The sequence below is a fragment of the Artemia sp. Qi Xiang Cuo genome, chromosome 5, assembly GCF_049724085.1.
Source record: "Artemia sp. Qi Xiang Cuo chromosome 5, ASM4972408v1, whole genome shotgun sequence".
NCBI lineage: Eukaryota > Metazoa > Arthropoda > Branchiopoda > Anostraca > Artemiidae > Artemia > Artemia sp. Qi Xiang Cuo.
The window spans coordinates 50,649,849-50,676,133 of record NC_142798.1 but is presented as its reverse complement, the minus strand read 5'-3'; the positions used below and the strand labels follow the sequence as shown (position 1 = coordinate 50,676,133).

The following is a 26,285-nucleotide window of genomic DNA, read 5'->3' as shown; positions in this document are numbered from 1 at the left end:
GTTTACTCAAGTTACACATAGTGGCTATAGGGCGATAAGATGAACAATGAGAAGGGAGTTTTCCCCGCTTTAAAATTGAGGTGACATTTCCACAGAGAAAGCTATCCGGAACCAGTGAAGATGTTAAACACATTTGGAAGAACAACTGAAAATGAAATAAAAGAACAACACACTTTGGATTGATAGTATTTATACTAATACCATCAATATCATTAGATGAAGATTTCAGTTGCTTAATTGCATTTTCAACAGCAGTTATTGATATTGTAATAATATGGCCTTGATGAAGCGAAGGCGGAAGAATTTTAGAAAGCAACCGAGAATAATGTGACTGCACGAAAAAATTAATTTCGGAAAAAATTCCCAAATAGTAAACATACCAATCTGAACTCGAAATCGAATCACTATTATAAAGATCACTTTTATCCAGCTTCTCAGAATTGATCAATCTAGACCAATCCTTTTTAGAAGTTGGAAATTCCATACCCTTATAACGAATGGATTTAAGGTACTTTTTATAATCATTCTTTGTTTTCTGCTTTATACCCGCAACAGACCCCGTCGTAGGTCTACCACAATCAACCCAAATTCGAAGCCAAAGTTTTGCCGTATTTTTATAATTCTTTAATTCAGGATCGGCAGCCCATATTGATTTCCGTGTTTTATACTAATACGCTCTTCGGGAACTGCATTTTTTCAGCTTCTTTCATACATCTAATTATATCATCATAATATCTATCAAGATCACACTTACTACCCTTTACTTGCAATTGGAGTAGATGGTAAGGCACACGAATACAACTAAGCAATGTAGATACAGACAATACATATAAGGCAATATCGGCTCTTTCCCAATTACTACTTTTAAACCATTTAGAATTCCTAATAGGGGAAACATTGCAAAGCTTACGTTTCAGTTTAGCAGTAAATGAAAGCGAGAGATGGTCTAAGTCATGAGTCCCAATATCAACATGAATAATCGAGCATTCTAGCTGTGACGAACTGAGTATATGATCAATATTAGAAACACTACAAGATTGGTGGATGTAGGAGTATGGTAAATCTTTCTTCAGAATCACGTAAGGGGGTATGGACAGGCACGTACGCAGGAATTTGTTTCGGGGGGGGGCCAAATCCTTCAAACCCATTATTCTATGAGCAAAATCAGAAAATTATGGGAAAATGAAAAAAATCGTGAGATTTCGGGGGGGCCGGAGCCCCCCCCCCCCCCCTGCGTACGTCCCTGGGCATGGACTCCAATATTTCTCGGGATCGATAACTTTGTTCATCCAAATCCGTATTAAAGTCACCAAGAACTATACTACTACTAACAACTCACCGTAGCATCAAGCCGCCTGAGGCCAACACAGCTACGCACGCTCCTCCTCCACCCTAATCTATTCAAAGCCTCCCTTTATACACCCGGACACGAAGTTCCCATTTCCTTTAAATCTTTCTTTTTGGCGTTCTCCCACTCCCGACGGGGACGACCTGGTTTCCGTTTAGCCCTAGATGGTTGCCCGAAAGAACGATCTTCGGCAATCTGTCATCCTTCATCCACACAACGTGACCTAACCACCTCAACCTTTCTTTCATTATAGCCCTAGAGAGCGGTATTGAACCACATTTTTCGTATAGCCTATTGTTTGAAATACGGTCAGTCAACCGGGTACCCAGAACAATCCTTAAGCTATTTCCCTGGAAAACATTTAGCAAATCTTTATCCACTTTTTGGAGTGCCCATGCTTCAGAGCCATATTTGACCACTGTCATCACTGTAGCTTCTAATACTCTAATTTTGGTTTGCAGACTCATTTTCCTATTCTTCCAAACTTTTTTAACTGTGAAAAAAACACCATGAGCTTTTGCTATTCTACTTGTAGCATCTTCACTGCTCCTACCCTCTTTACTAATAATACTACAAAGGTAAGTGAAGCTGCCCACCTAATAAATCTTTTCATTACCCAACGTCAACTTTTCATCTTCACTTATTCCTAGCCTTAGTGAATTAGTCTTCCTAACATTAATTTTCAAACCAATTCTAGCACCCTGAACTCGCAAAACCTCTAAAACTTCATTCATTTTGCTCACACTTTCATTTAGGATGCTTAAATCATCAGCATTATCCAAGTCCAGGAGACTTTTTCCTCCCTATTTCATTCCAAGATCTCCCATTGCCTTTCCTGTGCTCTTTGAAACAAAGTACATCGAAATAATCCAGATAAAGGGGGATTTAATACAAAACCAGCTGCTAACCTCATTTCCTACCTTAACCGCAGCAGTGTTATTCTCGTACATAGCACTAATCGCTTTAATGTATTTGTCTGGTATACCATACAAGGATAAAACCTTTGCCAAGAACTATAAAATCAAGTTTATTTTCCTTGACATGATTCATCACAGAATTTAAAGACTTGCAGGCAATAGCAAATCTATTTATTGAATCCAGAGGGCGACCACGCGTGGGAACTGCACCAGAGGTAAAAACCGAATGAATAGAGCTTTGATGAATTTCTGCAAGAGGCAGTTAACGAGGTTTGTTGCAGGCAGATAACGTCAAAGTTCTCGTACAGATCGTCAATATAAGCATCTTTATTTTTTGTGCCATTGATATTGTGCGATATGATTGAAATTTGTAAAGTCATTTAGAGGCTTGTTGACTTGCAAGACCACGGAGAACGGAGCATGACATGCTAAAGAACACGTGTTCACCATTGCAATTGACACATTTTGGTGAGACATTGCAAGGATTTTATTTTGCACTAATATGAGGGCCGGCACAACGAGCACAGGACTGGGACAAGAAGACTGGAAGTGGTGGGGTGATCGGCACTTAAAACAACACTTTGGAATATCCCTAAACTCGCTTAGTCTAAAGAATTCATAACCAATTCTTAAACCGTCTTTGAAATAAGCAGCTTTAGCAAAAGAATCCTCAAAATCAAGCTTAACGGTTTTCGAAGAGCCCAGCCTTTTGGCAGCAACAATACCGCTACAATTTGTGAAAGACTGAATCGCATAATCCTCTGGAACACCTTTTATAAGGGCCGAATATTTCTTAGAAATTTCTTTGGTTGACGTACCGGCGAGAATGACAGGAACAGATGCACGGAAGTCTTCAGCAGCAGATTTATCAATATTTACATACCACTTATCGTGAACAGGGCGAATACTGGAAACAAGTTCATGGCCACTGATTTTATCAATAGCATCTTTCCTTTCAATAGGATCCGATAAATGAGACGGCGCTTGAGAGACAACAATAGTGGTTGACTGGCGATTAGAGCCTACAGGTTTTGGTAACTGAGGGTAATTGAGGCTATAATTGTCCAACTTTGCTGACACAATTTGAACAAGCTGATAAACTTTGGAAACTTTAGAGGCTAACTGTGAATAGGCCACAGCCGGTAACGCTGGAATTTCAGTTGGAAGTTTAATCACATAAGTTGGCATAGTGATGCTAGCTTCATCACGCTTCTTCAAAAGATCGAGCATGTCCTTAATATTACTGGTTGCAGACTTTGCACCACTGCGACGAGGGGGGAATTTCTTCAGGCGCAAGTTTCGACAATAGATCAGCCTTAGCTTCAACTATTTTTTGTGAGGCAAAAAAGTCCACTCCATATTCAATAATTTCCTTCTCAGAAATCGAATTCAGCCAATTACTCTGGACAAAATTTAACACAGGCGAATAGATAAGTTCAAAGTCATTCAGATCCTCTGATTGTTCGCTAATACTTGGCATCTTTTCAAGGCACCTATTTTCAACCACCACAATTTTAAACCAATCAATTTATAAATATAGGTCACTGTTATAGATAGATAAATCGTGTATTTCAAAAGCCCAAGAGCCATATACACGCAAAAATTATGAAAAATAGAAAAATCACAACAGAGCAAATTACCAAACACACATTAACGTGATACTTAGCGAAAAATACCTTCTGGTAAATTATCGAGAAAATAACTTTAAATCCATATAATTAATAATAATTAATTGTAAAAACATTTCCTTCTTTCTAATCCCTTCTCTATGTACGCACCAATACGAAATGTTGTGGTTGTTATATGTCATTACAATCCCAAACCAATTATAGGTAAATAATAAGGTTACTGAATTAATTATGAAGCATAGGTCAGGATTAAAAGTCTCTGTGAACCCAAGCCAATTGTTGCGAAATAACAAGGTCACTGAATTAATTATGAAGCATAGGTCGGGACTAAGGCTCTCTATTATTCCAAGCAATGTGAAATGTTAAATTAATTCACTTGATAAGAAACTCACTGATTTAGTAATGCTCATAAAGTATCGAATTTTAGCTGTTCTCGCATTGAACTCTGAAACAAGACTGATCATTGGTATCAAACCAATGGCCCAAGTATGTTGAGAAAGGGCTCGTTCGAACGAAAATAAAAGTTCTGGTGGCCTTTTAAAGTGACCCAAGATATTAGAGGGCAACAGCCCCACTGTCCATGTGTTTTTTTTCTGAGTTCACCCAATCCGAATTTGGAGATATTTGTTTTGTTCATCATATGTGAAAGATCAAATAACTTTGCCTCTGGAGATAACAGGACCCCCCCCCCCCCCAACCTGGGGAAAGAGCTTTAAGTTATGAATTTTGCCTATTGTTTATGTATAGTATTTCGTATTTGTAAGTGAACAGGCATTTTTCGGGGGGGGGGAGGGGATTTTCCATGGATAGGGAAGTTTCTGGGGATGAAGTAACAAGGGGGAATTTTACACAGGAGAATTTATCAGAACTCCTATATGAAATTCGTCGTACTTTCTCTTTGCCAATTAAATTTTTCATTTAGAGGTGTTCCAAGGAAATTGTCATGATCCCCCCACGGTACCTGGGGAAATGGCTATAAATTATGAATTTTGCCTATTGTTAACAACAGACATTTTTAGGGAGAGAATTTTCTGCAGGGGGATTTTCTATGGTCAGGGAAGTTTCTGGAGATGAACTTAAAAGGGGAAATATTGCACAGGAGAAATTCACAGAACTCCTATAGGAACTTCATCCTACTTTCTATTTGCTGATTCAATCTAACATCTAGAGATGTTCTGGGGAAATTGTCTGCTGGAAATTTTCAGAGAGGTTAAAATTGTTGGGGGGATTTTTTCATAGGAGGGAGGAATTACCCACAGGAGAAATTTTCTGCAGACATTTTTTGTGGTAGAACTTTCTGTGGGAGGTATTCTTTATGGGAAAATTTTCTGCAGGAGAAATTCTTCATGGGAGAATTTTCTGCATAATAAACTATCTTAGGATGGAATTTCAAGGAAAATTTTCCTATCGAAGGGTTTTTCCAACATGATTTGAAAAAAATAAAATAAAAATTAAATGGAAAACTGAAGTCTTTTTTCAAATGAAAGTAGGCTAAGAAAATTTTCTTGATGAAATTGTCCACAAGTAAATTTCTGGGTGGAATTTTCAGCAGGGATGGATTTGTTGTGGGGGTTTCCCGGCATTATTTGAAAACAATCAAAAATAAAATAAAACAAGTTTTTTTCAACTGAAACTAGGGAAGAATATTGAAACTTAAAACGAAAAGAAATCATACCGTATATGAGGGGAGTTACCCCCTCCTCAGTACCTCGCTCTGTATGCTGAAGTTTGATTTTTTGTCCCAATTCTTTAAAAATAACTCCTGAAACACTGGGGCTATTTAATTAGAATACAAAACTTTTTTAAAATACTAGAAAAAACGTATATAAAGGACATTCCTCTCATATATGGAATAATTCTTGTTCGTTTTAAGTTTTAATGCTGAACCAATTCTCAGGGGAAAATATTGACACGTTGCTGAGTTTGAATAACCAAAAGTAGACAGTAGGTTATCTTTCTTCATCCTTAGCCCAAGTAATTTCAAATCTAGATTTCTATGATAATCACTTATGTAATTGAAGTTAAGTTCTCGAGTGTCTACTGACTAACAGATAAGTACCCAATTTGTTGTTAAATTTTGGCAAAGGCAACAGTTAATCTGAATAAAAACTGATAAGAAATATCAAAATCAATATATCGGTTATCAAATATCGAAAGTAAAAATATCAATATATTGTTTAATCAAATTATCACCCAACACTAAGATGAAGTGCCCTGGTCTAAAAAAAAAAATAATAATAATAATAAAACATTGTGCCAACATTGTTCTTTACTTAGGCAGCACTATTTTACTGCCTTTGATAGTAAACCAAAGTGTTTGATCATTCCTTTCTAACTGTATACTGGAAAAGTCTCATCTTAACTTTTCTTAGATGCCAAATTTGCAGCAGCTGCAAGTACACTTGTGTTAATTTTCAGAAGTGTTTTTTCTCTCAAACTTCTGGTAAGGGGTTTTAAAAATCACAAGCAGAACATCCAATAGTGTTGCTAGTTTGTAAACCCTTCTCCAGTAAAAAGAAAAAAATTAGAACAATTAAGATTTGGATAGAAGTCCAAACACAGTTATTATTTTCTTCAACAAGAGGGCCAAATATCAGAAAATAAAAAAAAAAAAAACCAACAATGTGGAGGCATTGCCCAGAGATAACCTTACACGTTAACAAACATTCACTGACTTCTTTGAAATCTTCATCTATATTCATAAACTGTAAATCCTTCAAGTACTAAATAGTTTTGATGTTCAGAGCTCTGATTTTTTCTCTTTGTGGAATGACTGACTTTCAAATGATTGCAAAATATCTGCTGATAGAATGAAGTACACACATTGTAACAGTTTAACTAGATTAGCTTATGTAATATCAAAGACTTTGTAGCCAGGAAGATGTTTTCTTCTTTTAAGAATGTGCCTATGTTTAAGCATTGTGCATTTTTTATAGGTTGGATATAGGCAACAATTGAGTTTTAACTATACTATTATTTGGTAGTGTGTATTTTTTGAAATGTATAAACAGGGTCAAATTTTTGTCATAAAAAGATAAATGCTATAAATATTTTTTAAATGCATTTTATGTATTTCTATATTGTTCACTTTGTTTTATGTAACTGACATTTTGTTTCAACATTTGTGACCAAGTTCATTAAGTTTTTAATTTTATTGTCAAAGAAATCTGCCACTTCTGAAGAATTCCTGTCCATAACTGTGGTTGTTACCTCTTTATTGTTAGTGAACCTTGTTCCCTAAGGAATTTCTTTAAGGACCAAAACAAATGAAAATTACTTTATCTATGGTCTGAACTGTAAGTTGGATGATACAGTAGTTACTGCCAAACAGGCCTGATAAAACTTTGTCTTTGTGAAGCAATGTATGGAATTGCATTGTGCCATAGGACAGTAGGTCATGCTGCTTGTTCTGTGGGGTATGGTGACATTGGTTCAAAGTCAGACAATACACATCGGGATTGATTGCTGGGACATTTAATCCACCTGTAAAATTTCAGCTGTTCATTATTGCAATAATTTCATCTACACACTACATATGATGATTAATGAGTGCAATCAATGATAGGAAAAATTACCTGATTTCTGTGGAATTCAACTCTATCAACCAAGGTACTCTTGAGAAAATTTTGAGATACTATGGAGCCCCTGAGAAAACAGTGTCACAAAGAGTTACATTACATGGAAATACAGAACGCTGTGTTCAGACATAAGTTTGGAATATCAGGTATTTCTGTATCATGTCCAGCATAAAATAGGGCTGTGTTCTTTCTCAGCTCCTTTTGTCCGGGTCATCATCTACATACTACATGAGTGTACAGGCTTTGGCATCCAAATTAGAGAAGCCAACCCTGATTTTGCTGACAATATTGCCTTGATGAAGCTGACTTGCCCTCAAGAGTAACACAGAGAAGAGAAAGAACATGGTAACAACTAATGGCTTAGAAAATAGGAAAAAAGCCCCTTAAAAATATTTCAGACAGGAAAACTTTCCGATGTTTGCCTAGTGGATGCATTCTTGATTGCAAGGGATGAACTGATATCAAGTACTATAGATTTTGACATTGGTGCCTGGGGAGAGGGACGCCCCTCCCCCGATGTTTTCAGCCAGTCAGTTGAAAATTTGAGCCTGTAAAGTACTTATGGAAGTATATGGTGTAAAATCAATGGAAGAAGATCAGTCTCTTTAAGTAAAGAATAAAAAATGGAGTAATTTTAATACTAATATCACCCAAATCAGTCATTAAAAATGAACTGTCAGTTTGTATTTTCAAGTTATTTTCTTCAACCTTTTATCTTACCTTTCTATGATAACTCAATCCCCAAAAGGCAAAAAAAAAATAATGTTGATACAAATGTAATATAAATACTATAGGATTTTCTACAATGCATTCTGTCTATATTTTGCAATATGGGTAGAAAATTCCAAGTGGGTGGGGGGGGGGGGCAATTTTCTAAAGGATTGGCGTCCACAGAATGAACACACCTAAAACTGTTTTGGCAGTGATGCACATGCAGAATGACTGGTGGCTCTTCGTGGATTTCCTAGATGCAACCAGTGGCACAGGAGGATCTAAGGTAAGGTAAATCCCTTTAAGTCCCCAAAAAACAGTTGGCATGCTCTTTTGGTCTAAAATTGTCTGGGGCAGAACATGCAACTTGGCTGTGGTTTCATCTCATGGGCTTATTAAAAAAAAAAAAATAACAAGAAACTTTTTTCTGTGTGAATGAGCCTTCTTTCAATGTTCAGGGCCACTGGCTGAATATGATTATCTGAGGAAAAAACACAAATAAAGATGCATCCATGCCTATCCTTCTTTAAGAAGATCTAAAATTTTGCATTTTTGCAGATAGTTGCTTGAAACCTCTACAATAAGATTCTCTGATATGATGGATTTCATCATGTAATTTTCATCACAGCCCGTATGCTTTTGCAAATTTTGTTTCTGAAGAGTTCTTCTAGGGAACAGTTTTCTTGGATTAATAACCTCAGGGGGTTTTAGAAGGGCTCTTGGAGTTTGGGTCTTAGAAATTTTAGCAAAGTGCTGAAATTTCAAGGCATAATCCCCTCCCTTCCCCCTCTCCTGCATATTTAACTGTACTTAAAGTACCTCTTATATATTGGTGTCATCATCTTTTTAAGTGGGAGGGGGATAAATTTTCTTCAGAAGTGGCTAAATCGATTAAAAGCAAAGCATATATTATATTTCTGGTCATGTCTACAGTTATATTTTTGGTTTCGCTATTCTTTATTCCAGTTTTTTCTTCTTTTTTTTTAGTGGAGATCCTTTTTTATTTTTAGTTTATTCTTCAGGTCTGCAGTTATTAGCTACATGAGCACAATGTTACATATTTTGTTGTATATTTGAACGTTGCCATGTTGCTTGTTTGCTCCTCAAGAGTTTCTTGTTGATATTGCTTGCTTGCTTGTTGCAAGTGAGGGATAAATATTTAAATTTATTCCAGATTTACCTGGACAGCAAATGCTGAATGATTACACAGACTATCGAAATTATAGTGAAAAATTAACAATTTTTCTGGTTTCAATGTCATTAAAAAAATAGTTTTGGAACCCTTTGACTCCTCTCCTTCCTCTGTTTGAGCCTGTGAATCTGTCATAGGGAGAATGATCCTGCTCCCTCCCTTTCTATGTTCTTAGGGAGGATATATTGTCAGACCTTTGAATAGGGGTGGTGAAGGGTCCTAAGACTGGTCCAAAAGAGTGCCCCCTTCTAGAAAAAATTAAACAGCTTGTTTATGAATGTCCTTTCTGTGCTTTTACAACAACCACCACAACACCTGTGTTACTTGTGCATGTGTATAGATTTTGTTATTTTTCCTAGATTTTAATCAAAATACAGTGTACTTCAAGTATTTATTTTTCCATTCTAGAAAAATGGGAGAAGAAAAACCAGCAGCAGCATTATCTGAAGAAATGTTTCGGAACCCATCCTTATTAGCAGCTTTACAGTCAAAGTTAAATTCAATGGTTGGCCAATCTTCCGATTATGTTCAGGTAGTTACTAAATTAAGTTTTGCACAAATTGTGCAAACATTTTTTATCAAATCCTCATCTAAAGACTATATGCTCCTTTTTTTTGCTTGTTGTCTGACAGGCATAGGTACTGGTTGTTTTTGTAATTGTTTCCATTGACCCTATATATGTTGCCTGTTTCTTGCTGTTTCAGTGAATTCGTCATAGCCCCCCCCCCCCAAAAAAAAACAAACTTTGATGGTGTTTCTGACAGGTAATCATCTCAGCATTTTGCATATACAACTCAAAGACATATGAACTTATTCCAGCTAGAATTTGTATAATGTTGTGATATATAAGATTAGGCTCATTTCATATGCCTAGATGGAATTCAGAGTCAAAATTAGAAAACAAAAAGAAAGGTCAATAAATTGAAAAGAAAGGAAACCAATTTGATAACATGAAGATTAAATGATTTAAACAAAAATTCATGTAAAATTTGGCAAAGAATTCAGGAACATATAATAACATAGAATGAATAACTTCCTTGAATATTAGGTTAAAATGTTATTTGATATGATTGGTAGTATATAATTAAAAGGCTAATTAAAACACAGAGACGGAGCAAATGAAGGAAACTGTAAGTTCCCTGTATAGATAAGAAATAAAAAAAAACTTGAAATAGTTTTTTTTTTTCAGTAATGAAGGTGCAAAAGTTTTTTTTTATCTTGAAGTATGGCAATGATGGGGGACAGGATAGGTGCAGGCTGAGGAATAGCACGGAGTAGGGGGAATCTAAATAGGGAACGACTTTTAAACCATCTGGTGGGTTTATTTCTGCATTTTTGAAAGATGGGACATAACGTTATTCTCCTACCTTTTTATAAGCAGTGTGGGACTTCAACCTCTTCAAAAACTCTACACAAGGTTTGTCAGGGTGCAAAATTTGCCTGGCTTATTTTAGTAAAGGCACTACACATGTGATATAAATCCTAAAAGAATGAGAAGGGGGGCGCTAAGTCTATCGGGAGATTTGAGGAGGGAAATAGAAGCATATCTTCAAAACCTACTTTACTAACAGCTAGAAAAAGGGGGTCAATAGACACTATTTTTGTCTATTATGAAAATGCATATGTGTGATCTAAATGCCACACCTATGCAATTACTGATGTTTAACGTTGGTTTGAAATTAATGTGACTGGTTTTGTATGTTACACTTTTTTCTCTTTTTTTTTTGCTTGCTTCCTTGCTTGTTGACTTGCTTACTTAATTTGGTTGTGTTTTTATATTTCTACTTTACTATTTGCAGTTGTTGCCAGAAGTTGTAAAGAGGAGGATAAGAGCATTGAAAAATCTTCAGTTAGAGGCATTTAAAAAAGAGGCCAAATTTTTTGAAGAGGTTCATGAACTGGAAGTAAAATATCATCAAATGTATCTACCCCTGTACGAAAAGGTAACTTTACTCTTGGAACTGCTATTAATTCTTAATTTTACGAGTGGATGTTTATTTACTAATGTGAACCCAGTAAACTCAACTCGTGCATAATTTGGCTGCAAAACACTTTATTATGGAGCAGTAAACACCTTACTGATAGGAGGATATGCCATTTAATGCATTACTAATAATTGGGAAAACACGTTAGAGGAGAGAAGAAGTGCTGGAGGGGGGGGGGACTATGTGGATAATTTTTGGAGGGACATTGTTGAGGATTGTGATATCTGTGTCAGCTAATATTTAAGATTGTAACGACAACGTGAGAGACCATGGTGATGATAATTATTGAAGCCCTTGTCTTCATTGCCATTGCAAGGATCGGCAACGAAGACAGTGATTCTCAGTATTGCTGTTTTGTTATTTTCGATGTTGTTATTATCCGTTTTGGCTTTGTCTAAACAACATAACCATCATTATATTTATTGTCGCCATCATTATCATCATTTAAAGGTATTAAACATTCTCTCGTGAAGCTTTCTCTTGTCTCCCAATTTTCTTGTCTCTCAGTACCTCTCATACTGCCTCCAGTACGTCATGTAATATTCCCATCATATTTGTTGTGTTGACTCGTGTATGGATGGAATTTTATGTAGGCTGAAGTTGCTATTACTTGTCTTGTGACCAAAAAAAAATGTCTGAAGTGGAGAAAAAGGGCTCTGATCAATATGTTTATTTCAAGTAGGTATGAAATAATAGATAGTTTAGAAAGTGTAAGAAGTGTTAATAGATGTGTAGACATCTTTGTGGAACCTAGTGTGGGCTATAAATCTATCCTTGAAGGTTTACTCATCTAGCAAAGCAAATATCTGAGATTGTGGTAAGTCAGTATTCTGTAGTGGGAGGGAAGACTTTAAAAGATTTTCCTATGTCCTATTGTAGGATATACAGCTGTTCTTGAAAGTTGCATTTATCTAAATGTAAAAGGTTTCTGTGTCGGTGAAGAACCGAAATTCTGTACCTGCGCTGTAAATTGTTGATCATGTTGCATATCTTGTAGCTTGACCCCCTCCCCTTGTCTAAAGAATAAAGGTTTTGCCTATATCTTTGTAAGGCCTTTCCTTTTTTAGAATAACTAAAAAAAACTTTTTCTACAAAATAAGTTTTTCAAAGAAAAGTAAAGAACTCCATTAAACCAAAAATGAGCAAAAATAAAATCGAATAATCTACCAAGCGTGAAACTACCACAAATCAGCATCGATAAATAAATGAAACCCAAAACGAACAGAAATTAAAATAAATAACCGAGTCAAACTCAAAACGAACAGAAATTAACATAAGTTGGGCTCAAAACTCCTATGCCTTCCCAAGGCCTGAACATAATTTTCACTTTACTGGAAAATATACAAATGAATGTGCATTGTCAGTTTAATATATATATACTGATATTTAGTAATCAAAATGTTAATATTATTTGATTTATTAAAGTTATGAAAGAAAAAACATTTATATTTTTTTCAGTAAAGTGCAAATTATGTTCTGGCCTTGGAAAGGCATAATAGTTTTGAGCCCAACTTATGTTAAAAAATATAAATGTTTTTACTTTTATAACTTTAAATAAATCTAACAATATTAACATTTTGATTACTAAATATCAGTAAATGTATATTAAACTGTATATCATATCATGTTGATCAACAAACCCATGTGACATTGTGAAATTTGAATTGTGGATTATTGCCTCAAATTGAGTGTCCAAGACATTTTTCCAAATCTAGTGCGTCATTTTTTTACTTAATATACCCTTAAGTGCTGTATTATAGTTACTCACCTTGGTGTTGTAATCTGCTTGTGTGTTTTATAACTGGTGATATACAGCTTTAATTCCCCCGAGATTTCAACGTTCCCATATTTTGAATTTTCTTTGTCGCTGTTGCCGCTGCGCAGTGGCCAAATAATTTTCTTTTGGTCGAATTTTGAAAACCCAGCCAAAAAGTAAAAAAAACACAGAATAAATGTTTCTGAGCCTGCCAGAGAAGGGAAACCTGGTTACAGGAACAGGAGATGAAATAGTAAGTCCGTTCCAACCTTCTTCTCGCTCTGTATCAAGAACCCCTCACCCCTCCTTAACAAGAACAGGATCAATAGTTTCTGAATCCGAGTCTGATTCCTACAGATCCTTCTCATCAGATTTCATGGATGACACCATGATAACTGTTGGAGCTAATACTAAAAGTGAGGGTATTCCCCCATTGTATGATGTTATTTCTAACACAAAAACCTCCACGGATGACTTTCAAGAAGTTCTCCTTCGGAATGCCAAGAAACGTAAAAACATTTTTCCAGCAAAACCCCTCAATTGCAAGGCCGAGAAAGACCACAATATCTCCTTCCAACTGTACTTAGAGATTTCTGCCGAGCAACCTTTTATTGTCAAAGATATTGCCCAAATCAGATTGGCGATTTTCAAAATAATTAAATCAGAATTCTCATTCAATATTAATAAAAATGGCGCAATTTTAATACCTCTGAAGGATAAAGCAGCATCTGAAAAACTTCTGATAACTACTAATCTTTTAAGAATGTCTATCAAGTGTTGTTATTTGTCTCCTCCGAAAAAGGAGACAAAAATTATTATTTACAATGTCCCAACGGACATAGCACTATAGTAGCTGGTCATTGGCCAAACAAATAGCCAAGGGGAACCTATATCAGTGTCAAGTGTCTCTAGGTTGGGTAAACCTAATACTAAAGTCCAAATAATCAGTAATTCATTCCTATTTGGTTTGAATGAGGAGGTAAATCTGAATCAACCTTTGTTGATGTTTGGCCAAAGAAAAGCCTTCAAAGCCTACTGGTTGAAGCCTATCCAATGCCATAAATGTTTGAAACTAGGACATATAGCTAAACTTTTGCTTGTCAAACACTATAACCTGTGCAAAGTGTAATAACCAACACAATGAGGATGGTACCTGCCCCCAAAAAAATCCCAAATGTATTAACTGCAAAGGCCCTCATCGATCGGATAATAAATATAAATGTCCATCGTACAAACAGAGCTGTTGCTCTAAAAATTGCCGAAGAAAGGTCAATACCTTACGCATTTGCCGCTATGGAGGCTAGAGCAATACTAAGTCAAGTCTCAAACACGCGTAATAGATCAGAACCTCTGGTGCCTATTTCCATTGGTGTCAATCAATCGAGTACCCCTCGAGCAGCCGGCAATCCCCATCGCCATATTCACCAAGCCTTGAGGAAAACAAAAATAGGAGAAAATCAAACCCAAACAAAGGGTATATATCCCCTTTGCATCAATGAGAACGATTATTCCCCATTAATACCATCGCCGAGGAAAGAATATAGCAAGAAGTGTCAACCCAATCCCCTAATAGTGAAAACATCCTATCTGATATGTGCCTCTTTATGCTCAACATGTTAGCCCTGGAAAAAGTCACCCTGACACCCCAGCAGAAGTCGGATATTGCCATTGAGATAGCCTCAACCTATCTCTCAAAAGAAACACTTGCCCAGGCTGAAGCTCGCTTCACCCAAATTATGAATAAGTACCAGCCATCCTGTTAAGCTCAGATCAAAAAAAAACTGGCCACTGACAGGGGACTGTAGGGGGCATTTTTCCTTGACAAAAAAAAAAAAAGAAAAAAAAAAGGTTTGATGCTCCATGGCGCAATATTACTATCTAAAATCACAGACTATTGTGAAACTTAATAGATAATCTGTGCTAAAACTGTTAGTTTGCCCCTTTGTGGTAAAACATTTTGTGGCCAATTTCAAATACTCCCGCCACTTCGTGGATCCCTCTCCACTATGAAATTTCGGCTATTTCCCTGTTGCAGTATTGATCAGAAGTTAACATTAGAAAATTCCTTATTTTCACAAATTTCATCAATCCCCCGCCCCCCTTTTTAGAAATCCTACGTAGGCTATTCAGTTAAGTCCACTGTATATAAATAAAAGATTAAGTCATAATTTGTATATAAATTAATTCATACCTGTGAAATGGGACAGTTGCAAACCACTTCGGCGGCTCACCAAGTTTCTTTCTGCTTTCGCAATTACGAACAATACAATTTTGGACCATTTTTCATCGATTGACGAATACATACTATTCCGCTAATGCAAGAGGAAGTGGGAGGAGCTGTTTGTGCGCACCGAGAATGAAGAGCCAGAAATCATCTGCGGTAAACTTACTGCTAATTATCTTTATAATGCTTTCAACTATTAAAAAAAGCACTATCCCTTTCAATTTCCAATCAAATGAGCCCTTTTGAAGTTTCTACGACAAAGCTTTCAATAAAAACCTTATATGCCCCCAGGGCATAACTTACAACCCTTGCCCCGAGGGCTGGTGGGGGGGGGGATTGTCATCCTCAAAGACCTAATTTCCAGAATTTTCAACTACGTTGAAGAAAATTGCTATCTCAAAATTTTGATTGGATGTGTTTGGGGAAATGGTGAACTTATGTGTGGGGTTAGCTGTCCTCCAATCACTTCCGTTTATTAAAAAGAGCACTAGCCCTTTCAGTTTCCAATCGAATTGGCCCTTTTTGAAGTTTCTATGGCAACGCTTTCTATAAAAACCTTATATGCCCCCCCAGGGCACAACTTACAACCCTTGACCTGAGGGCTGTGAGGGGGTTGTCATCCTCAAAGACATAATTTCCGGGCCTTTAAACTACGTTGAAAAAAATGGCTATCTCAAAATTTTGATTGGGTGTGTTTGGGGAAATTATGGGCGTAAGAGGGGGCTACTTGCCATCCAATCACTTTCGACTGTTACAAAGGACACTAGTACTTTGAATTTCAAATCGAGTGAGCCCTTTTTCAAGTTTCTACGACAAAGATTTCAATAAAAACCTTATATGCCCCCAGGACCTAACTTATAACCCTTGCCCTGAGGGCTGTGTGGGGAGTGTCATCCTCAAAAACATTAGTTCCGGACTTTTGAACAAAAACGAACAAAATGTCTATCTCAAAATTTTGATTGAATTTGTTTGGGGAAATGGTGGGTGTGAGAAGGGTGTATGTTGTCCTCCAACCACTTTCGACTATTGAAAAGGGCACAAGTCCTTCTAATTTCCAATCTAATGATCCCTTTTTGAAGTTTCTACAACATCACTATCTATAAAAAACCGTATATGCCCCCAGGGCACAACTTGCAACCTTGCCCAGAGGGCTCTGAGGGGGTGTTATCATCCTCAAAGACCTAATTTCTAAAACTTTTAACTACGTTAAAAAAATGGCTATCTAAAAATTTTGATTGGATGTGTTTGGGGAAAAAGTGGGCGTGAGAGGGGGGTTAGTTGCCCTCCAATCACTTTCGACTACTAAAAAGGACACTGGCCCTTTTAATTTCCAATCGAATGAACCCTTTTTCAAGTTTCTATGACAAAGCTTTCAATAAAAAACCTTATATGCCCCTAGGGCATAACTTACAACCCTTACCCTGAGGGCTGTGGGGGAGTGTTATCCTATTAGGTATGATTTTTGGACCTTTCAACTGCTTTGAACAAAATGGCTATCTCAAAATTTTGATTGGATGTTTGGACTAATGGTGAGCGTGGAAGGGGTGTTAGTTGCCTTCAAATCACTTCCGACTATTAAAAAGGGCACTAGCCATTTCAGTTTCCAATCAGATGAACCCTTTTTGAAGTTTCTACGACAACGCTTTCTTTGAAAACCTTATTTACTTCCAGGGCATTACTTATAACCCTTGCCCTGAGGCTTCTTGGGGGTTGTCATCCTCAAAGACCTAATTTCCAGAACTTTCAACTGCGTTGAACAAAATGGCTATCCCAAACTTTTGATTGGATGTGTTTGGGGAAAAGGTGGGTGTGAGAGGGGGATTAGTTGCCCTCTAATCACTTTCGACTATTAAAAAGGGCAATAGCTCTTTTTTCCAATAGAACGAGTCTTTTTTGAAGTTTCTGCGACAACGCTTTCTGTAAAAAAAAAAAAACTTATATGCCCCCTGGGCATAACTTACAACCCTTGCCCTGAGGGCTGTGGGGGAATGTCCTCATTAAAAACATAATTGCTATCTGGAAATCAACTACGCTGAACAAAATGGCTATCTCAAAATTTTGATTCGATGTTTTTGGGGAATTGATGGGCGTGGAAGGGATGTTAGCTGCCTTCCAATTACTTTCGACTATTAAAAAGGGCACTAGCCATTCCAATTTCCAATCGAATAAGCCCTTTTCGAAGTTTCTATTACAACTCCTTTGATACGAAGTGCCCTGGTATGGAAAAAAAATAATACGTTGTGTCAACATCGTTCTTTACTTAGGCACCACGATTGCGCTGCCTATGAAAAAGGGCAATTTCAATTTCCAATCAATGAGCCCTTTTTTAAATTTTTGCAGCAACTTTCTATATAAACCTTATGTGCCCCCAGGGCATAACTTACAACCCGTGCACTGAGGGCTCTAAGGGGGCTGTCATCCTAAAAGACCTAATTTCCGGAACGTTCAACTACGTTGAACAAAATGGATATCTCAAAATTTTGATTGGATGTGTGTGGGAAAATGGTGGGCGTGAGAAGGGCGTTAGTCGCTATTTAATCACTTTCAACTATTAAAAAAGGCACTAGCCCTTTCAATTTCTAATTGAATGAACCTTTTGGAAGTTTCTACGACAACGCGTTCAATTAAAGTCTTACGTACCCCAGGGCATAACTTACGGACCGTAACTTGAGGACCTTGGGGGGAGGGGTTGTCATACGTACATACCCAGTTATATGAACTGTAAACTATGTTGAATACAATGGCTATCTAAAAATTTTGATTGTATATGATTAGGGAAAAAATGGATGTGTGAGGGGGGTTGTTTATTCTCAAATCCCTTTTAATTGTGAAAAAGAGCACTCACCCTCTGAATTTCCAGTCAAATGAGCTCTTTTTCAAGTTTTAACGACAAAGCTTTCAGTGAAAACCTTGTATACCCCCAGTGCATAACTTATAATCCTTGCCCTGAAGACTGTGGGGGGAGAGTCCTGCTCAAAGGTATAATTTCCTGAACTTTGAACGTCGTGGGACAAATTGGCTATCTCAAAATTTTATATGGATGTGTTTGGATAAATGGTGGGCGTGGAAGGGCTGTTAATTGCCTTCCAATCACTTTCGACTATTAAAAAGGGCACTAGCCATTTTAATTTCCAATCCAGTTAGCCCTTTTTGAAATTTCTACGATAACGCGTTCTATAAAAACCTTATATGCCCCCAGGGCATAACTTACAACCCTTGCTCCAAGGGCTGTGGGGGGGTTGCCATCCTCGAAGACCTAACTCCATCCCCCTACTTAAAACTACGTTGAATAAAATGGATATCTCAAAATTTTGATTGGATGTGTTTGGGGAAAAGGTGGGCGTGAGGGGGGGGGGTTAGTTGCCCTCCAGTCACTTTCGATTATTAAAAAGAGCACTAACCCCTTGAACTTCCAATCGAATGAGTCTTTTTTGAAGTTTCTACGACAATGCCTTATATAAAAAATAAAACCCTTATATGCCCCCAGGGCATAACTTATAACACTTGCCCTGAAGGCTGTGGCGAGTGTCCTCCTGAAAAATATAATTTCTATTTGGAAATCAACTACGTTGAACAAAATTGCTATATCAAAATTTTGATTGGCTGTGTTTCGGGAAATGAAGGGGTGTTAGTCGCCTTCCAATCACTTTTGACTATTAAAAAGGGCGCAAGCTACTCCAATTTCCAATTGAATGAGCCCTTTTCGAAGTTTCTACGACAACTTCTTCGATGCGAAGTGCCCTGCTCTAAAGAAAAAAAAATAATACATTGTGCCACCATCGTTCTTTACTTAGGCAGTGCGATTGCGCTGTCTACGACTAGTGTAGGTAAAACAATTTGTTGTACCCACTTGAAAAAATTATTTAGCTTTGCTAAGTAAGGTTGAAATGTGGAAGATTAGAAAACTGTTTATGGTAATCATAGCCGAATATCCAAATTATGTGCAGGTATGATGATGATAGGCTAACAAGTTTTAAGAGCCCGCTGGCTGAACTACTATTATGCGCCACTCACTCAAGTTTACGCTGTGTAAAATTCGTGTACACAAGTACCAAAATTCCACCCCCTTACGGAAATTAAAAAAATAGGAGGTCATTTTTGGGGGGTTAAACACCCCCCCCCCCCTCCCATTCATTCTATTCATTTATATTATTTTACTGTGTTCATGGCCGTATATTTGGCTTTAAAATACACTTATTTGTCTATATATCTAATATGCAGAATAATTGTACCAAACACATTTTGCATGCAGACCCGTTTTGCTTACCCCCCCCCCCCCTAATGTGCAAATATATACCGCACATTTATTTCTAAAATAACGAAGAAATTAACAAAAAAACTGGTGTGTTGTCGAATTTTGCACAGTGTAAACTTGAGTGAGTGGCGTATAATACACAAGTACCAAAATTCCATCCCTCTACGGAAATTAAAAAAATAAAACTCGAATAAAATTCTTAAATTTGGAAAGCCTTATTTTCTACGGGGGGTGTTTTTTGTTTTTTTTTGGGGGGGGGGGGGGTTAAACGCCGGCCACCCTCGTAGGCTTTGGTGGGAAACACTAAACTTGAGGAAACTTACATATTCATAATTGGCATAATAATATGATTCTTTTGACATATCTATTGGTATCAATTCGGTTTTTTAGAGTTTCGGTTACTATTGAGTCACGTCGCTCGATACTTACAGTTCGTTACCAGGAACTATTTGATATACAAAGAACAATTATTAGAAGAATATATAAAGAACTCGCTTCATGAGCTTTTAGGGATGGGGGGGGGGGCTTGAAAATGTTAAGGTTCATTCAGGTTCTATGCCTTTTAGGGGTGATTCCCGCTTTTTTTCGAAAATAATGCAAAATTTCTCATGTTCGTAAATATTGATGGGTAAGACTAAACTTGATAAAACTTACATATTTGAAATCAGAATAAGCATCTGATTCTTTTGATGTATCTATTGGTATCAAAATTCTTTTTTTTAGAGTTTCGGTTACTATTGAACCGGGTCGCCCCTTACTTACAGTTCGTTACCACGAACTGTTTGATTGCTATAAATTATGTAGGTGTGCACTTAAATTTTTGGCAACATGATGTTGGCTATGAATGACACAGTGCATTGTGAATATATTCGGCATCTCCTTTTTAAATATGCGAGAAACCCCCTGTAGCGCCCTACCATCGCTGGAGCACCATCTGTGGGTATTGATAAAATATTACTCAGAGGTAATCCTTTTCCTTTAAAAAACTCATCTAATGCAAGAAATATTGATTCTCCCTTCGTGTCAGTTTGCAAATATTTAGCAATTAATAAATCTTAGCAAATTTCTTCTTCCTTTATGAGCCGTATGTATGCTAAAAGTAAAGCTTCGTTTCCTGGCAAAGTTGATTCTTCAAGCTGAATAGAAAACCGAGATGTTTTTAAATAGCCACACAATGAATCTTCAATATCTTATGCCATTTCATCAATTCGTCTTTACACTTTATTATTGCTCAAAGAAATGTTCTTGATAATATCAAATCCTGGCTTGTGTAACACAGTACGTATTACTTCACTTATAGCCGGTATTATTAGTTCTTGCCAATAATATGTGGTTTTCCTGATTAGGCAGTCATTAGTGAAATATTATAAGAAGCAAGCCATCGCCATCTTGTGAGGTCGCGGTTGAAAAGAGTTTTGCCACTGTCGGTTGTTGGCTAAATTTTTCTTTTAGTAAACGATAATAACTTAAATCCTTATTTATTTTTTTTGTCTAGTGTCTAGAAGGCTTCGTAGCTTCGTTTGATAATGTTTTCTGGCAAATCAGACACATTGGCAATGACATATTTACAGACGACTCAATAAAGCCATATTTCAAATATTTGATATTATATTGTCTACATTTTTTCATTGGCTCAGCCATTATTATCTGTAGAAAAAAATAAAACTTTTGTGGAGATATTTAATGAAATATAAATAAACATGATATCGTTAATTGTAAAACACATATAATTACAAAAAAAAATAATACTCACCATTTTTTTTAATTTCACTTGGGTGTTTTCACTAAATTTCACTTAGGTGCACTTGGGTGTTTGTTTATAAACGATTTTTGAGACTTTGAGAATAGACATAAATATTGGAAAATGTGATAGAAAAACTGGAAATACAAGAAAAGAAGTGAAGATAAGGTCCCCCCCCCCCTGCAAAATATGTTAACTAAGATTAATCTGCTTATTATGAAGTAAGAATTGTTTCTTAACATGTTTCCGTATGTACTGGTCAAACCCTAGGCTTATACCATGGCTTGAAATTCTACTCAAATAACAAATTGCATTTTCCGTAGAATTGCGTTGTCTAATCTGGGAAAATGATGTCCTATCTTTGACACACAATATTGAAGCTAGAACAATGTAGGAGCATTGTAGCCTATCCTAATCATAGACAGAGTCATTATTGTCTTTAGAAAAAATAGAACTTTTATAACGGTATTTGATGAAATATAAATAAACATGATATCAATAAATATTAAGCACATATAATTTCAACAAAGAAATAATAATACTCACAAATTATAGTCGCACTATTTATTACATATCTTTAACAAATATTAATCACGCTAACTTAAGTGATAGCAACTGTAAGAATTTGAGGTTATGTTGCATTCTTCTTCTTCTTCCAATTTATTGGAATTGGGTGGTAAAGTTATGTTGATATATTTTAAACTACTTCTTCTTGTTTCAAAGTTGTGATATCTTCTTTCATATATAAATTTATGAAAATAATATTTACTTTACAGTTTTACATTTTGTAATTTAATCATCTAGTCTTAAAATGTACTGGTATTTTTAGCGTATTAAACTATTCTGTTTTGTTTTATATTATTATTACTATCATATATATTGGTCGATGTATAAATTCGTTAATTTAAATTGCTTTTACCGCTCCCCTACGGCTAATTATCGCCCCCCAAATTCACATGTGCCCTTCACCGCCTCCCTGGTTTCCTGCTGCGCCTTCCACTGGGCGGTAGCGCAAACTTTGGAAATCCCTGCTTTACATACTTCGGTTTTCAGATGTAACTGGATGTTCATGCTTTCAATTTTTTTAAGTGCAGCTTTAATGCTGAATAAAAATTAATTTATAAAATGTTGCAGAGGCAACAAATCATCAATGGAGTTTACGAACCCTCAGAAGCTGAAACCCATTGGGCTTTAGATGAAGAAAATGAGGATCTTTCAGAAGAAGTGAAAGCCAAAGCAAAAATTGCTGTAGTTGAAAAGGAGGAAATATTTCCTGAAGACGTTAAAGGCATTCCCGAGTTTTGGCTCACTCTTTTCAAAAATGTGGATATCCTTGCAACCATGATCCAGGTATTCTTCTTTTTTAATCTCATCGTTGGTTCTAATCAGTCTACTCTCTTTTTTCTCTGATTTTATGAAAATATATATCAATGATCGTTCCTTGAAAAGGGTCCTGAAAACTCTTGCAGTGGGTTACTAAAAAATTACTTATTTCCAACTTTAGGGGTCTATTGATTGCACTAACTAAGGGTTTTTGATTGTGCAGAACGAGTATTGTTGTGCTTCTTGTTCCTAGTTAACCATCGTTTTTGCAGTAAAAATGAAACCGGTTTTAGCTTTGGTCAGATAAGCGGTCCTGGGAAATCTGAAACGCGTCTCAAGACTTCCTTGTCTTGGTCAGCATCACATTCATCAGTGTTTGCCAGTAATTTCTCAAGAGTGAGTTTATTATTAATGTTCTGTTAGAGAATGTATATTTTCTGGTGAAGGTGAGATTACTTCTGACAAATGTTTTCTCGCAAATGCTCTCCGGTTCTGAGAAAAGAAAGGTGTTTGATCCTGGCCAGTATTTTCACTTTGAGTGGAATCTCTGGTCAGTGCGAAAATAGGCCGTAGATGGATGCTTTGTTAAAGCATCCACCGGTAATTTTGTTAGACTTCACTGCCTTAACATTTCCAATTGAAACGAAAATATGTGTAAAAATAGTTAAAGTTTTTAAATAAGTCTGTAAAAAAAAATAGAAATTTTTTTCGAAAACCTATAAAAAAAAAGCTATTCAAGAGAAAACTCTTCCCCCAAAAAATTATACACAAACGAGTGGTACATTGTCTCATTAACCAGACATTGTTTTGGCTGAAATTTTGGTCACCATTAAAATAGACCCTGGGTGGATGCGGTTTTATTGGTAGTTGTTTCCAAACAAACACTCTACCCAGATGTTAGACGAGTGGCACAAATTAATTGTGTATTATACCGTTTTTTTTTTTTTTTTTTTTTTTTTTTTTTTTTCATTGTATATCTTTTACACTTTAAACTGTTGTTACAAGTTCTGCGTGATCACCGTTTTTTGGTGAAAATAAATAAATAGAATATGAACTTTGCAAGCATTAGCTTGATTGGCACAAATGTGGTGATCAGCTTTGAGTCAAAAAGGCCTGAGCTTACTCTTACTTAAGCATGGGCACTATTCTGTTTTTTCTGAAGAAACAGAAAAAATAAAAACAGGGCTAGAATAAAACAGAACAGAAACAGAACAGGTCAACAAAAAACAGAAGACTTGTTTCTGTTCTGTTTTTTTGGTAAAAACAGAAAACAGCTGTTTTCGTTCAAAAAACAGCTGTTTAAACATCTGTTTTTCGAACACCTAAAGCTTAAAGAAAAAAACGTAAATGATAAGTTTTGGCTTATCAAAAATTTAATTATAGCATCAGTTGTTCAAGCCTTAAAGCTTATCATTTAAAAATTGTGCTTTACCCTTGTTTGGACACTGTCTGGGCATACTGCTTTTGCATGAAATACTCAAAAGATCAAAACGCCTGTTCGCTCGACACACTAGTAGTAGTACGCTAAGAGGCTTTCGAGTGATTTCTAGTAGTTCCGGATAGATCTCTTTGTTTTGAGTCCAGAAAATGAATGGCTCTCCAATATGAAAACGTTAAATTTTTAGTCTCTCATTTACTTCTTGTCAGGATTGCCACTTGCCGCGGGTAATACTCTTCTCTGGCGGTAACACTTTTGAGAAAACCCAGTACTATTACAGGATTTTTTTTTTTTTTTTTTTTTTTTTTTTTTTTTTTGCAAAAAAAAGTGCAGTTTCTAATAGATATATAGATAGATATTTATTGCAACAAAAGCCTTTTCGGGCCATGGCAAAATAACAAAACAAAAATAAATACAAAAAAAAACACAATAAATTACTCACAATTCATCAAAAAAGTTTCTCTATGTGCCATACCCACTCTTGCAAATTTACCCAACCTTGTAAAATCATCAAAATTTCTACTTTTTAAAATTTTTTCAAGTCAATCCACCCCTCCAAAATCTGTTGAAAACACTTCCCTCCTCAAATTTCTTAACTCCTGGCATGTACCCATAAAATGGATGAGATCTTCCTCCTCTCCACACATAGGACACTGGTAAGGACCATTTTTAATCCTATAATTCCCAATATATTTCCTACTTTCTCCAATACCCAAAAAATTACCACGAACCGAAATTACCCATCTTAAATCCTCACTACTCATCCCCGCTTTAAAGTAAACTTCCTCCCCCCAAACCTCCTTTGCCAGCCCATACAGCCCCAGAGACGCCGAGGATGATTTCTGATTCTGCCACCTTTGAATTTCCTGCTCTATTAGTCTATTCTTTACTTTTTTTGCAACTAGCCCCACTTCCACACCTAGCCCCTTCCCCTCATTCCAATACTCACTAAAACCACATATAGATGTGGTTTTTAACCCGGTTTGGCCAAGAACTTTTCCTGCCATCTACTAGCATCTCCTCATATGCATTCTTTACTAGCCTCCTACTAGGCAGATTTATAATCCTTTCCCAATAATTTACTATCCGCACTAACCTTCCCACCCTTAATGATAACAAACCTAAATCACCTTTTAATACAACATGATTCAACTTATCCCTAACCCCCATTAACCGCTTAAAATACATCAAGTGTAACCGGTCTACCTTATCCGCCCTCTCTATACCCCACACCTCTGCTGCAAAAGACATTACGGAAGCTAGCTTAGTCTGGAATATCCTTTTCTGAAGCCTAAGGTCTGTCAGGCCTACTTTCAAAACACTACTCTTTAAAACTAGCAATATAGCCCTAAGACCTTTACTAGCTACATAATCATTTTGCCCTTTCCACCTACCATTTGAAGCAAACTTGCATCCTAAATAAACAAAATCTTCAACTACTTTAAGCACTTCTTCTCCTACACTAAACCTTTCTTTTATATTTCCATGTTGTCGAAATACCATAACTACTGACTTTGTGACATTTAGGACCAAACGCTTCTCATCTAGGTATGAGGACACCATTCCTAGAAGTTTTTGAAGGTCAGGCCCATCTTTAGCCACCAATACTATATCATCCGCAAATAACAGAGCGAACACCTGCATTGCAGACAGATTTAGAGTTGGGGCTCCCTGCCCTACCATATAATCTTCAATATCATTGAGGTACAGAGAAAACAACCTAGGTGAGATTTTACAACCTTGTTTAACCCCTAACGTACTGACAATTGCCCTAGAGTAAGACTTTCCTACCTTAAATACCATTCTAACAACCAAAAACATTTTAACAACCAATCCTACAAAACGTCTCGGCAGTCCTAACTTTACAAGTCCTTCTACTAAAAAATCTCGTGAAACTTCATCAAACGCATCTCGCAGGTCCAAAAAAGCTGCGTAAAGCCTACCATCCCTTTTCCTCATATACTTCCTAATAAGCCTATACAAAATAAATATCTGATCTACCCCACTATAATCCTCTCGAAACCCTGCCTGAATTTCTATTAACTTATTTGATTCTTTAAGCCAACTATCTAATCTAGCCACTAACACTTTACAAAATAATTTACTAAGGCTATTTCCTAAATGAACCCCTCTATAATTCTTATGCAATGCTCGGTCTCCCTTTTTCAAAAGTGGTAAAACAATTGAAA

General features: G+C 36.4%; 1 protein-coding gene across 1 annotated transcript in view; it reads left to right on the top strand.

Moving 5' to 3' along the window:
• LOC148952233 (nucleosome assembly protein 1-like 1) overlaps positions 1–22,745 on the top strand; it is a 38,458-nt gene extending 15,713 nt beyond the window's left edge. The window contains exons 2-4 of the mRNA XM_089089162.1: positions 9,783–9,906; positions 11,174–11,317; positions 22,470–22,745. Coding sequence (XP_088945288.1) covers positions 9,787–9,906; positions 11,174–11,317; positions 22,470–22,745 — 540 coding nt within the window. The 5' untranslated portion in view covers positions 9,783–9,786. The remainder of the gene's footprint in view (positions 1–9,782; positions 9,907–11,173; positions 11,318–22,469) is intronic.
• The last annotated feature ends 3,540 nt before the right edge of the window (positions 22,746–26,285 follow it).